The sequence below is a fragment of the Pogona vitticeps genome, chromosome 1, assembly GCF_051106095.1.
Source record: "Pogona vitticeps strain Pit_001003342236 chromosome 1, PviZW2.1, whole genome shotgun sequence".
Taxonomy (NCBI): Eukaryota; Metazoa; Chordata; class Lepidosauria; order Squamata; family Agamidae; genus Pogona; species Pogona vitticeps.
Window position 1 is genome coordinate 83,057,301 of NC_135783.1, and position 14,058 is coordinate 83,071,358.

Here is a 14,058-nt window from a genome sequence, read left to right on the forward strand (position 1 = left end):
AGACTAATGACCAGTTTTCCAGCAATCACGAGACTACGTATTTGTTTATAAATTTTACAGTACAAATTTTGTAATAAATAAGATATATAGTCTCATGTAATTGCTGGAGAACAAGATGTTGGCAAAAAGGAAGAGGCAACAATTCAAAGGAAGGCTATTGATCTTGATATGAAAATGAAGATCGTAAATGAATATGAAGCTGGTAAAAATATTAAAAGAGATAGCACGTGATTTGGAGCCAGCACATTGAACTGTTTTGATGATCTTGAACGATAAAGATAGAGCTAGTAAATGCATTACTAGGATTTAAAGCCATAATAACTAGGCAGTGAAAAGCACTCATCCATGAAATAGAAACACTGCTGGTGATCTCCTTTGACAACAAGATACAAAAAAGCCAATGAGCCTTTTAATTATTCAAGCCAAGGAAGACAATATATTTGAAACACTGAAGGCATGTGAAGGGGAAGCATTGATGGAAATATTTACAGCAAGCCATGGATGGTTTCAACAGTTTTGTTGAAGATTCAACCTGAATAATCAGAGTGTCAGCGGTGAGGCAGCAAGTGAAGATGTAGAAGCAGCAGAAAAAATTGTTGACTAATTTGATAAAATGATTGAGGAAGGAAGCTACCACCGGAACAGATCTTCATTGTGGATAAAACTGGGTTTTTAAGAGGGAAAATGCCTGAAAAGTCCTACACAAAGAAGATGAAACAATGCCCACTTTCAAGGCCTTTAAGGACAGGGTCACATTGTTGGGAGCAAATGTTGCTGGGTTCAAGTTAAAGCCTTTTCTCATTTATCATTTCAGAACCGAAGTACATTGAAGTGGATTATTAAGCATACCCTGCCTGTTTAGGTAAAGGTAAAGGTTCCCCTTGACAATTTTTGTCCAGTCGTGTTCGACTCTAGGGGGCGATGCTCATCCCCGTTTTCAAGCCATAGAGCCACCGTTTTGTCCGAAGACAATCTTTCGTGGTCGCATGGCCAGTGTGACTTAGACATGGAACGCTGTTACCTTCCCACCGAGGTGGTCCCTATTAATCTACTCGCATTTGCATGCTTTCAAACTGCTAGGTTGGCAGGAGCTGGGACAAGTGACGGGCGCTCACTCCGTCACGTGGATTCGATCTTATGACTGCTGATCTTCTGACCCTGAAGCACAGAGGCTTCTGCGGAAGAAGTGTCAGAAAAGTGTATGAAAGGCATATGGAAAAATGCCTAAAATGTTTCATGAATAATTTCAAAGTGTTTGATAAAAGACGCGCATATTGACATCATACATAAACAATTGTGGATGTTGCTAATGTGGTTAATTTAGATGTTGAAGCAGAAGAAATTGAAGAATTAGTAGAATATGTCAAGGGAGAGCTAACGATTTAATAGACTGGAAGTGCAACAGCACTTAGAAGAAGAGGAAAGAATGGAAGAAGTACCAAAAAAGTTCACTGTAAAAGGATTAGCCGGTGAGTTCTCAAAAGTGAATGCAGCTCTGTTAGATCTAGAGCATATGGATCTGAATGTTGAATGGTTCACTAGAGTGGAACGGCAAATAAATGAACTTTTATGTTGCTATCATGAAATTTATGAAGAACAAAATAAACTTACAAAGAGGACCACAGTAACAATATTCTTCACAAAGGACACCCAGGACCCCTACTCCTAGAACTACTTCTATCTCATTGCAATCATCTCCCTCACCCAGGCCCTCCACATCTCCTGATGATAACTCAGAAGATGACACTGATGACTTCAAACCAGTACCACACTTTGAAGGATTCAATTTATTTATTTTGGTACTGTAATCATCTTTATAATTTTGGCTGATTGTATTTTTATCTTCTGTGAAGGTAAGAGGAGAAGGGGACGACAGAGGACGAGATGGTTGGACAGTGTCACTGAAGCTACCGACATGAATTTGACCAAACTCCGGGAGGCAGTGGAAGACAGGAGGGCCTGGAGTGCTCTGGTCCATGGGGTAACGAAAAGTTGGACACGACTTAACAACTAAACAACAACAACAAATACATATTAAGAGATGAAATTAAAACAAAGTTATCAAGTTGGAGTTTCCTTTATTGCTATTCAAAATAAACAAAACGATTACACCAGATTTATAATGTGTTGTGTTGTGTCTTGTATGCTTTTTGTATGGATAGAATTATAGTAATGTGCTCTAGTGTGGTATCGTGTGATATCTACTGAAAAATAACAGCCACAAGATATATACTTTTAAGATCCTTGCTTACCGACCGATTCGCTTAATGATCAAGACATAAGAATGGAACTCAGTTGTGAAGTGAGGAGTGCCTGTATAATCTAATTACTCTGAACGAAATAAAGTTTGAGTTTTAAATTGTAATCTGCTTTACGACTCTAAATTAAAGAGCAGAAGTTTAGAAACTGTTACCCAGTGTGGAGATATATGAAAATATGTCTAAGACTATCATGTAAAGTGGACCTTAAAAAATCCTAAAAACTTTTATGCCATATCAGGGCTTCTGAACTATTAAGCAGTCAGTATTGAAACACATTTATAAACACCACAAAACAAAAATATGATACCATAACTTTTAAAACGTTTACACTAATAAATGACCTGAAATATATCATGTGCATTAATATATTAAAGGATGCATGTTCACTAACTTGGAGGGATACAGCTGCGGTGAGTACTGATGTGATGATCTTGGGCTGTAGCCACTACTTGTGATTACTACAAAACAAAACAAAACAAAACAAAAATTAAATTACCAGTTAATTTTCAGACAAAAATAATTCTGTTAGTAAATTAGGCACATGTTTATATGACTGACACAATGGATCCTCAAGTAGAAGATTCTTCACACTATGTACTCTGGGTTTTCTAGACTGAAGTGACTGTCTATGATTTATTTATTTATTTATTTATTTTATTTCTATCCCGCCTATCTGATCATATTAGACCACTCTAGGCGGCTTACAGTAAAAACAACAATGTAATTTTAAGACTTTACAACAGAAACGTAAATAAAAAAATAATAATAAAGAACAGAATAAGAAAAAAGATCGTCAAGGGTTTTCTGTTGGGAAGGCCCGCCTATACATCAATGTTTTTAGTTGTTTCTTAAAAATGCCCAGGGAGGGAGCCGCGCGAATCTCAGGGGGCAAGTTGTTCCAAAGGCGAGGAGCCACCGCCGAGAAGGCCCGGTTTCTGGTCTTTTCCTTTCGGGCCTCTCTCGGCGTTAGGCTCCCCAGCCTTATCTCCTGGCTCGCGCGAGTGACGTAAGGATGTAAGGACTCTATACAAACAAGAATAATTGTACACAGAAGAGATTCAATAAGGGTATGGTGAGAGATTGCGTGCTACAATGCCAAGCAAGAATATATCTACTATCTCCCCTGCAGTAAATAATCAGGAACAATGAATGCATAACGGGACATCAGCAGAGCTCAAGATTAGTAGTAATGAGATCCTTGGTATTGTTTGCAAATAAGTAGATTTAGGACACTCGAGAACTTTTGCTTCTATCTTTTTAACAATAAATTTTAGGAGCCGCTACAAAAGTAGGGCCACTGGTCCACTGGAAAACTATCTTACAATGGTTGACTCCCAAGTTGCAGCATTTACCAAATTCAGCCTGTTTGAAAAAGAGTAAGTTTTGTGGCAGTAAACTCCAACATAAAGCCTCTTTAAAACAAGCAAATTTTAAAAAGTCAATTTGAAAAATATATTTATTCATTGAACTAGTTGCAGACTACTTTTGATACTGCTCTGCATTTTTTATCTGAGCTGTAGAAGGCTGACAAGGAATGGGCCTCAGCGTACGTTGACAATACTGGACAATAAATTCATTATCATTACAAGTAGAAGTATAATGTGATCACACAAAGAAATTGGCAGTAGGGCTTCATATTTTCCTTTAAATTCTAATGTTATTTAATTTCACCCAGAAATGATCAAGATTTACAATCCATCAATTGTATAAATACATATGCAAACTTAAATGACAATCATACCCTTGACATTAAGTTAGTAATAGACCTACTATACGAAGATAAAATACATAAAATAAATACATAGTACAGTATAAAATCTTGCTATAGTGTTTTGCGAATTCTCATAGCTGAAAATAAAAACTTAGCCACTAACTGTGTTATTATTTGATTCTCTCTGGACAACAGAAGCTTCAGATAGCCTGTGGGAGGTAGACCAGTGCATTTACTCATGATTGAACCAAGATACCAAATACGTTCGATCTTATATATGCTACATTCTAAAATGATGTGCACCAAGGTCTCAATAATTTATTTCCCATAGGGACAAATCTTTTCACCACATGGGGTGTTATTAAAACACCCTTTTAAAGGGGCTGAGGGAAAGCAGTTAAATCTAGCCCTTGAAAAGACAAAGTGTCTCCGTGCTAGAATTTGGTATAGGTAGCTAGCTGGCTTGGAGAAGTTAAAATTTAGGCCAAAACACAGTGGTGCACAAGTCCTGACTGCACAAGCTAAGGAGTACTGAAGGTCTATATCTTTGATACGTTGAATAAGTATTGGCTCAATGCTAACTTGAGGCTGTTTCAGTAAGAAGTCCAACATATCTGATAAAACGCTTTCAATGGAGGGGTTAAACCCTTAATCCAAACAGCAATACCATATCCTCACCCAGAAATGATCAAGATTTATAATGCAATACCCATAAATTGTATAAATACATATGCAAAGGTCATCTGTATTTTTTCTGAGCAAATTTAAATGACAATCATACTATATTTAAAATCATTCAGTTTTGCCTAGTCTAAACTGATTTAAAATAACAAAAGAAAAAAAGTAACGTATACAAGTGAACATTTCTCTTGTGTGTAATGTATTAATGAATGAATAGAAAGATATCATTTGGATTTTCTGAACTGTAGCATTCTCCAAGAATTTCCCAGGCAGGATTCTGGGAGTTTCAATCCACAGATCTACACCTTCACAATATATTTTTCATTCACCTAGAGCAGGGCCTAGGCCTTCATACCTTGCCACAATGCTTCCTTCACTCTATATCAGTGGTTCTTAACGTGGGCGATAATGCCCCCCAGGGGGCAATTTCATTTTTCAGGGGGGTGGTAGAACGAAAAGGGGCGGCGTGGGGGCGCTGGAGCAGAAGGGGGGCGGTAGGGGGGCGCTGGAGCAAGTCAAACCTGTGAAGATGGCTGCAGCCTTTTTACAATGTGCATGATTATATATTTTCCTCCAATCTTAATTTAGTTTCAGAGTTTTCGTCTTGAAATTTTTAGTTCCTGCATTGCGGTTTGTTTTTATGCCCTTTTTATATTTCTTTTTGAGTCTTAAAATTCGCTTGCAACTAAATCATTAAATGTTACTTTTGGGGGGCATTTCATTTTCTTGGAATTGAATTTTGTTTTCAGGGGTCATTGGATTTAAGTGCAATAAATAAATAAATAAATAAATAAATAAATAAATAAATAAATAAATAAATAAATAAATAAATAAATAAATAAATAAATAAATAAGATATCACCGTGGGGAGGGGGGCGATGATAACTTCCTCAATGGCTCAAGGGGGCGTTTCTTTCAAAAAGGTTAAGAACCACTGCTCTATATAACCTAAAAGGCAGCAAGATTCTGATACCCAATTTCCTCTCAGAAAGAAATGAAGGCCTAGAATGCACCCTTGTAGGCTTGCTTCCAGGTGAGAGGAATTCTGGGAGTTGGTGTAACAAAAAGAAAATCTGAATGACACATTCTTACAGATGAGGTACACCTCTAAATATTTCTACCAGTTCCCCCAGAGAAAATCCCTGCCAGACAACACTGAGTCTTTGTTAGAGCCCCTCCTGTTCTCTTTTGAAAACATGAAAAACATAACACAAAGTAGCGCTGCAATTTGCAACATTATTTTGAGATATATTCTTCTACTGTATATCATAATAGTACCGAAAAGGACCAGCCTTCAGAATGGCACAAACAGATAACTGCTACTATTTTGCACGTAAGGCAGCTCTGGACTTGAGTTTCTTGTACAACAATTTCTTATTATATGACAATTTTTTTAAAGGACCTTAGTTTCAAAACCAGTTTGCAGTAAGGCATGGACATCTACAGCTCAAACAAAGAGAGCTACTCTATGTGGGTGTGGGTGTGAGTGTGTGTTTGAGAGAGAGAGAATGTAACTTTTTTTTCTTGCAGTTTTCTTGTATGTTGTAATTTACCCATTACAGATCTGTAATCGAAAGCAAAATCACTATACATCTCTTTATATCTGTCACATATTTTACATTTTATTCTGCAATCAGTTCATGGTTGTCACACACACCCAGCTCCTCTCTTTTTCCTAACAGATTTTCCTTCGGGTATGACTGTTCCTTTTCTCCTTAACTACGCTGCTACCAAAGGATTACTTCCTCAATTACCAATTATGAACACAGAATCATTGATGTCAAATATAACAATGTTTATTTAAAGATTAACAGGTGAAACTTACAAAGAAAATTATGGATGGTATTGTAGTTGCAATTCATTAAACTTCTTTTGATTTACACATATGTTTGGTCATTTATATTCGTTTTCAATCACGGTGTTTATTTAACTCTTATACTTTTCACTTCTTTCAGTTCTCTCATACATTAACTTTCCAAGTGTTCCCTTTTAAATCCTATCTTCCCTGTCTATCTATCCCTCCATATATCCCAATCCTTCTCTCTAACTCTTCCCTTGTTCTAACTTTTCCTAACTGTCCACCCTAACTGATTCCAACTGTCAGTCCTTTTTTTTCTCATCTTGGTTCCGCCCTGTCCTATCATTGGCTCCCACATCAGGGTTCTAACGTGATGGACAGGCATGACATTTGGGCTGTCCGTCACAAATGGTAAATCAGCTTTTATATTTAATTTCTAGTCTGCTTCAGCATTCACTGGCATTGGAATTTAATGCTTAATGACAGAATAATGTAATCATATTCCTTCTTAACTGCTATTACATTGCCCTCCAAACCATTGGCATTGGTTTCAACATATTTTTTAAAAGAAATTATCTTATAGTAAGTACAACCATTTTCTTTTCGCATGCATTGCGGCCTAGCCTCAACAAGTCACTATGGCAGTGGAAGCTTGTGAATGGGGCGAGGGGGTGGCACCCCCAAAATGTAGGGGCAAGGCATCCCACCATCTGTCCCATGAGATGCCCATGTGCCAAGGGCATCAGCAGAGATATCTTTTAATCCCCTCGTATGTGATAATTTTAATCAAAGCTGGTAGGAACTGTAGACTGAAATTATATATACAAAAGTGGGTTCTACCACTAAGCAATGGCTCATTCAATATGATTATTAAAAGCTAAAGCTTACTTGGTCACTAATTGTTATTAAGAAATCTTGAGTCTGTGTCCTTAAGTGGCTTATACTCTTTATATTGTTATAAAGACCATATAGGATCCTGAACACATTATGTTGTTACCTGATCCAGCAAAAGTGTCAAGAGATCCATCTCCACTTGTCGTCGTTGTCGATTCATTGCTATTCATAGGCTCTGTTTTGACTGGAAGAAGAGACACTATATAAAAGAATAAGTAGATGCAAGATTTTACTTTTCTATTTTCACATAAATTACCACCCTAATTACAGAAGAATCTGTATTTGACGTTGAGCAAAAATATTCATACACTGAAAATATGTAAAATTCTGAGCATAAATCTACTATATGACAACCACAGCAATGAAAACCATGCATCTACTTTAGAACCAATGCAGATTTCACCCATAAACCAACAGATTACAAAGAAAGATGTGAAATGCATAATAAAATTATAAAATTTATTCTGGACAAGAAAAATGAATTTTATCATGGTTCAATTTATTCTTGCCAAAGTATAGTGTGATAAAGACAGCTTTAAGAATGCTGGCTAAACCGGCAATCTTCCATATGAGCCTACCCGGCAGTCAAGATCTAGCCAGGGGGCCCTTTTGAAAGAGTCATTCCTCAAGGAGGTAAGAGGGCCAGCTTGTAGACAAAGGGCCTTTTTGGCAGCTGCCCCCAGACTATGGAATGCCCTCCCAACTAAGATTCGTCTGGCGCCAACGCTGATGACATTTCGGCGCTAGGTCAAAACCTTCCTGTTCCAGGCGGCTTTTAATTGAAATAGTATCAGCTGTGGGTCCTGATGGCAAATTTTAGAGTATCTATTTTAATTGTATTTTAATTGTTGTAAGCTACCCAGAGACCTTTGGGTAGAGTGGGCTGCATATTAGTTAAATAAATAAAAAAAAAAATCTAGGTTTTTTTTTTTACATTGTCTGTTTTATAGTTAATAACAGAATTATTCTCAAGTTTTTGACTCTGATGTATGGACCTTATTTGTAAGAAACCTCAAATGGAGAATGAGATAGATTTAAGTATATGAACAATAACTTTCAGTAACTGTGACAAATATAATCCCAAAACATACTGATGCCATGTTGTAACTTTTGGGAGAATTTTAAAAAGCTCTTCAGAGGCTAGATAAGCTCCAGTGTTTCAATCCAGTGGGGGCACTTATATATCTCTTACAGATGGAGTGACCAAAAATTAAGGCTAAATTTTCTGAGGGCCTTTTTCTTTTCTTTTCTTTTTTTTTTTTAAATCTGGTTATTTGAAAAGAAGGGTTTTTCTCTCTCTCTAAGTCTGAAGCAGAAATTCTTATAGCCACCCAGAGTGGTCAATTTTTATTAAACAAACAAACAAATATCTAAAATACCTTCTGTCTCTCTCTCTTTCTCTCTCTCTATATATCTATACAGTATTTCTATATTTCTATATATCTATATGTGTTTGTGTATGTGTGTGTATACACTTTTATATATATATATATATATATATAATTCTTCTTTTAGATTCAATGATATTTATTGTCCCTTTTATTATCAGGGGTCACAAAGTTGCATTACTTCATGTTACTTAAAATGTGACTCTAAGAGAAATCTGTCAGATTCATTAGATCTAGACACAGTTATAATTAGTAACCCCCTGAAATAAATGGGAATTACTAACTTACATTTCAGGGAGTGCAGCGAACCAATACAAAGCATGAATGAGTCTGGATCAAACCTACAGTTTTGAAATCCTTCAAAAGGCCCATGTATTTTAATTTTACTGTAGGTATGAAGAGAGGAAAATCAGTTCTGATATGGCTGAAGTGGATGTGAAGAAATCAGCAGAAGGTAGGTTCATCATCCTCTCCATTTCCCCTAATATCTTAAAATTATTTTAGCTTAGGTAATTGTGAAGAAACATCACTAACTGCTGTGAAGCCTTATCTTGGAATGTTTTCTGATACACAGGCTGCTTGCACCTGTAAAGATCATGTAGAGCACTGGTTCTTAACCTTGGGTTACTCAGGAGTTTTGGACTGCAACTCCCAGAAGCCTTCACCACCAGCTGTCCTGACTGGGGTTTCTGGGAGTTGCAGTTCAAAAGCATCCGAGTAACAAAGGTTAAGAACCACTGATGTAGAGCTCTCACAATAAAAACCAATCAATTGGCTTCATCTGATTGGTGGGAAAGGTTCAGCCAGCTCATAAGGGGATGATGGGATATAAGGTTAGATGGAACAATGGTTTAGTTAAACAGCCAGGTTAGAGGTTCTTCAAGGTTGCTTCAATATGTAATCCCAACTGCTATTTTACTGAATTCTGTGTATACTTTGGAACTGTGATACTTGTAAGTACAGATTAGGTTTGGAGATGCTTTTGTTTGTTTTTCAGTGGGAAACTACTTCTAATTACCTGACTCTCTCAAACTGCTTTTGTTGCAACCTGAAAATTGAACTGCTTCACAATATAACAATTTTGCTAGTCATTACTGTAAGCCTTTTGCGGAACATGTTTTGCTAAAATTTCTTGAATACAAATAGTAAAAATTTACAGCTGTGTCTTCATTCAAATAGCTGGAGGGGTTGTAAATATTACAGTTCAGCATCTGATGCACTTGGAAGTCTGTTGAATATTTGTGTGTGTTTTTTCTACTTTGCAGGATTGGTTTGCAAGCAGGAACTACAACATGCTTGTTTTGTTCTCCTGGAATACCAAGGAGCAAGTGTGGCTTAAAAGGTTTTGGGATTAGGAGCTCACAGGAAGCTTTCCCAACCATTAGTGAACTGACCCATCTGGCAAACACCCAAATAACAGATAGCATAAGGGTAATATAACTAAGTGGAAAGTGGATTCTTTCTGTAGTGACCTAACAATCCATAAAAATTGAAATGGCTGTGTCCAATAAAAAGATGGAACTTTATTTCTATTTTTCTGGCGCACAACGTGAACTATTCAAAGTGCATAAATTGCTTTCTGTAACTGCTCACGTTTCTTACACTGCATGAAGAGTGTCAAAGTTTCTGAAATGTGAAAAGGGAATCTAAGTATTACATTTTGAAATGCAAAGAACAAGGAGGGATTTTCCACAAAAGAAGCATGCCATGCAAAAAGAACCAAAGAAGTGTAGAAGATGAAGGTGAACACTGAAGCCCAAGTTCAAATTAACATTCAGCCAGTAAATATGAAAGAAAGATACTGAGAGAAAAATGGTATTGTCTTCTAAGACTTGTGTCTTGCACATATTTATACAGAGATTCTTCCAATACATATCTTCAAACTAGAATTTCAATCAAATCTACTTCAAAACAGGACACAATGAGACAGAACTAGGCTGTAACCTATCACATTTACCACATAGGTTGGATGGCCAGAAAAAATCTATTAAATAAGTCACAAGCTCTACTTTTGAAGTAGACTTATCTTCACACAATCTGCATATTTTGTAAAGCTTACAAAAATGTTCTGAAACTAAACAGCTACAGTGTCATACTGGAGGAGACAATCTAAATACAGTCTTTGAGGTGGATTACACCAGTCATAGGTTTGCCTCTGAGAATTCTGTTACTTGGCAACATAACAATTAACAGGCAATTAGTATTTATAATCACAGAGGCTATTAATATCCAAAGATGCTGATGAGTAAACTTCGAAGTCTGTCCCTATCCTTATTCTACGTTTTGATCTAGTTGAACATCTCATTAAATAAAACAGAAGCTCAATTAAACATATCAGAAAATTGTTTGTGAATGAACTTACAAATTAAAATAATCCAATAAAGTCTGTGATTATTTTAACCTATGGAGATGTTTGGTCTTTGTGATACACTTCACCATATCATTTGATAAACACCTAGAACCCCTGTAATCAGCACTATATTTAATAAAGAAGAACACCCATTTCTGTGATGCACACACATTTCTGACTGTGAGCAAGGTAAGTGGAAGATAACTCTCCTTGTCAGCATGCCATCCTCTCTTCCCTTAGAAATAAGTGATGTGAGACCTCCAGTTTTCCAATAGAGGCAAGCATGGAAAAGAGAGGTTACCTGTAACTCTGGTTGAGTGGTCATCTGTGAATTCACACTGATGGGTTTAGACTGCGCTTGTGCAGAGGTTTGGGATTTTCTAGAGCTTTTGCACGCGTTTGCTAGGACCACCACCCCTATTACACATGGTCCGCCTGTCCTGGCAATTACCTCAGTTCCTAGAACAGCCCACTGCTGCATCAAGTGATACAAACGTGACAGACAGAGGGGAGGATGGGCGGGAAATGTGAATTCACAGATGACCACTCGAAGAACCGGAGTTTAAGTAACCTCTCTTCTTCTGTGGTCTCTGTGAAAGCACATGAATGGGTGATTAACAAGCTGACTTACCGGAGGAGGGACGTCACAGCTGGACAGAAGAGAGAACAGCTCTCAGTCTTGGCCCGAAGCTCTAGGTGGTAGTGGGTGGCAAATATGGAAGGAGTTGCCCACATTGCCATCTTACAGATGTCAGGAAGAGGCACTCCACGAAGGAAAGCCGTAGAAGTAGCAACGGCTCTAGTAGAATGAGCCTTAATGCCCTCAGGTAGAGGCTTCTTCCCAAGCTTGCAAGCTAGAGTTATAACTGTGGTAATCCAGCGAGAGATGGTCTGAGGGGAGACACAGAGACCTCTGCAGGGAGGATGGGGTGTCACAAAAACTCTCTTGGACTTATGAAAGGAAGAAGTCCAGGACACATAGAAGGCAAGGGCTCATCTGACATTGAGCATGTGGAAGGATCGTTCAAGGTCGGTAGCTGGAGATGGAAAAAAAGGTAGGTAGGATAATTGGTTGCTTAATGTAAAAATCAGAGACAACTTTTGGGAGGAAAGAAACATCTGGATAAAGGGTAAACTTGTTGGCATGAAACTGTAGGAAGGAAGGATCAACTCGAAGGGCAGCAAGCTCGTAATGACCACGAGGGAGAGAGTCTTAAAAGACAGGAGGGATTTGGAGATGGTTGCCACTGGCTCAAATGGAGGGAGCGTAAGATGTTGAAGGACTGTATGAATCAACCACTATGGATGAGGTAAGGAGTTAGGGGGTCGCATATTAGAGGCACCCTTGAGATACTGTTTCAATGTAGGATAACGGAAGAGTTGTGCCGTGTCAGAGTCATGTGGCTGGTGCACAACTATGGCAGAGATGTAAACCTTGAGGGTGGAGAGGGAAAGCTGGTGCTGGAACAGGTAAGAAAAGAACTGTAAGAACGTTTGAAGGGTTGTAGGTACCATGTAGGAAGACCATGTTGGGTAGTAAATTTCTGGAAATTTGTAAGTACAGAGCTGAGTTGTAGAAGGCTTGTGGGCATTGGCTAAAATGGCTTGTACTAAAGGCGGATCCTCCATGCTGTGAGGTCCAGGTGATAAGTCTTTTGGTGGTGTTGCGAGGGCAGGTGAGGAATGGTGGATAAGTGGAGCTGGTTGAGATGGAGTGGAGCATGGTGAACCAGGACTGTCTGGGCCACCAGGGGGCTATGAAAATGGCGTTCGAGCATTCATGTTGAAGTTTGACAATGGCATGGAGAAGAAGTGGACTTCGTGGGAAAAGTTAAATGAACCAATCTGTCCATGGGAACATCAATGCGTCTCCTAGAGAGCTGGGGCTGATGCCAGCCCTGGAGCAGTACAGGGGACACTTTGTGTTCTGGGGTGTTGTGAAGATGTCTATGTTGGGAGTACCCCAGAGCTTGCAAAGGTTGAAGAAGACCTTTTGGTCTAGAGACCATTTGTGCATGTGTGTCTGTGTCCTGCTGAGAGCATCTGCCACATAACTGTCCTGTGAAGTGATGTGGATGGCAATGGGAAAGATGTGGTGCTCGAGGCACCATTCCCATAACTGGATGGTGAGATATAGCAGGGGGAGCAAGTGAGTGCCTCCCTGTTTGTTGAGATAGAAAAGAGCCGTGGTGTTGCCCGTCATGACCTGAATGGCAGTGCCCATGATAATGGGCTTGAAGGCGCGTAGGGCCTTGAAAATAGCCAGTAGTTCTAAATCATTGATATGGAGGGTCTTCTCCGATTGGGACCAGGGTGCGTGGATATGAAGATCATTGCAATGTGCCCCCAGTCCATAGGACTGGCGTCTGTGGTAACCTGGGTTGTTGGTTGTAGGGGTGTGAATGGTCTACTAATGAAGACGTTTGCTGGTGTATCCCACCAGAGTAGTTAGGCTGAAAGCTCGGGTGTGACCTGTAGGAGTTTTGAAGGATGATCGAGGAGAGGGTCAAAGAGGGATAGGTACCACACCTGTAGGGTGCGCATTTTCAATTCAGCATGTTGAATGACAGACGTGGAGGCGATTAGGTCAAGTAAGCATCGGGCCTGGTGTGCGGTGACTAGAGCGTGAGGTGAGAAGTCCTGAATAAGGGCATGTAGTTTGTCTGCACACTCTTGAGGTAAGAAAGTGCGGCCTCTCTGGGAGTCCAGAACAGCTCTGATGTAAGTTACTTTCTTTGCTGGAGTCAGGACGGATTTCTCTTTGTTGACTTTCAGGCCCAGATTTGTGAGAAGGGAGAGGGTGACCCATATATTGTTTAGGGCCTGTGAGCGTGAAGGAATGGATTTTCCAGTTGATGTCCAAATGGACTTTTTAGAGGCTTGGGAATCCAAAGAAAGTTTCTTAGTCTTCTTAGAATTGGTATGAGCAGGTACCAAAGCAGGTTTCAGTACTGGTGTAGATTTAGTCGACGGTC

The 14,058-nt window shown here is 38.9% G+C and overlaps 1 protein-coding gene across 16 annotated transcripts in view; it reads right to left on the bottom strand.

Moving 5' to 3' along the window:
• Positions 1 to 14,058, bottom strand: part of EYA4 (EYA transcriptional coactivator and phosphatase 4) — a 184,887-nt gene that overhangs the window by 75,807 nt on the left and 95,022 nt on the right. For 12 of the 16 annotated variants that reach the window (XM_020779802.3, XM_078383339.1, XM_072996518.2 and 9 more), the window contains 2 exons: positions 7,449 to 7,544; positions 2,653 to 2,719 (listed from right to left, as the gene is read on the bottom strand). In XM_020779802.3, coding sequence (XP_020635461.3) covers positions 2,653 to 2,719; positions 7,449 to 7,544 — 163 coding nt within the window. The remainder of the gene's footprint in view (positions 1 to 2,652; positions 2,720 to 7,448; positions 7,545 to 14,058) is intronic. The other 4 variants (XM_072996482.2, XM_078383340.1, XM_078383335.1 and 1 more) reach the window with 1 other exon arrangement.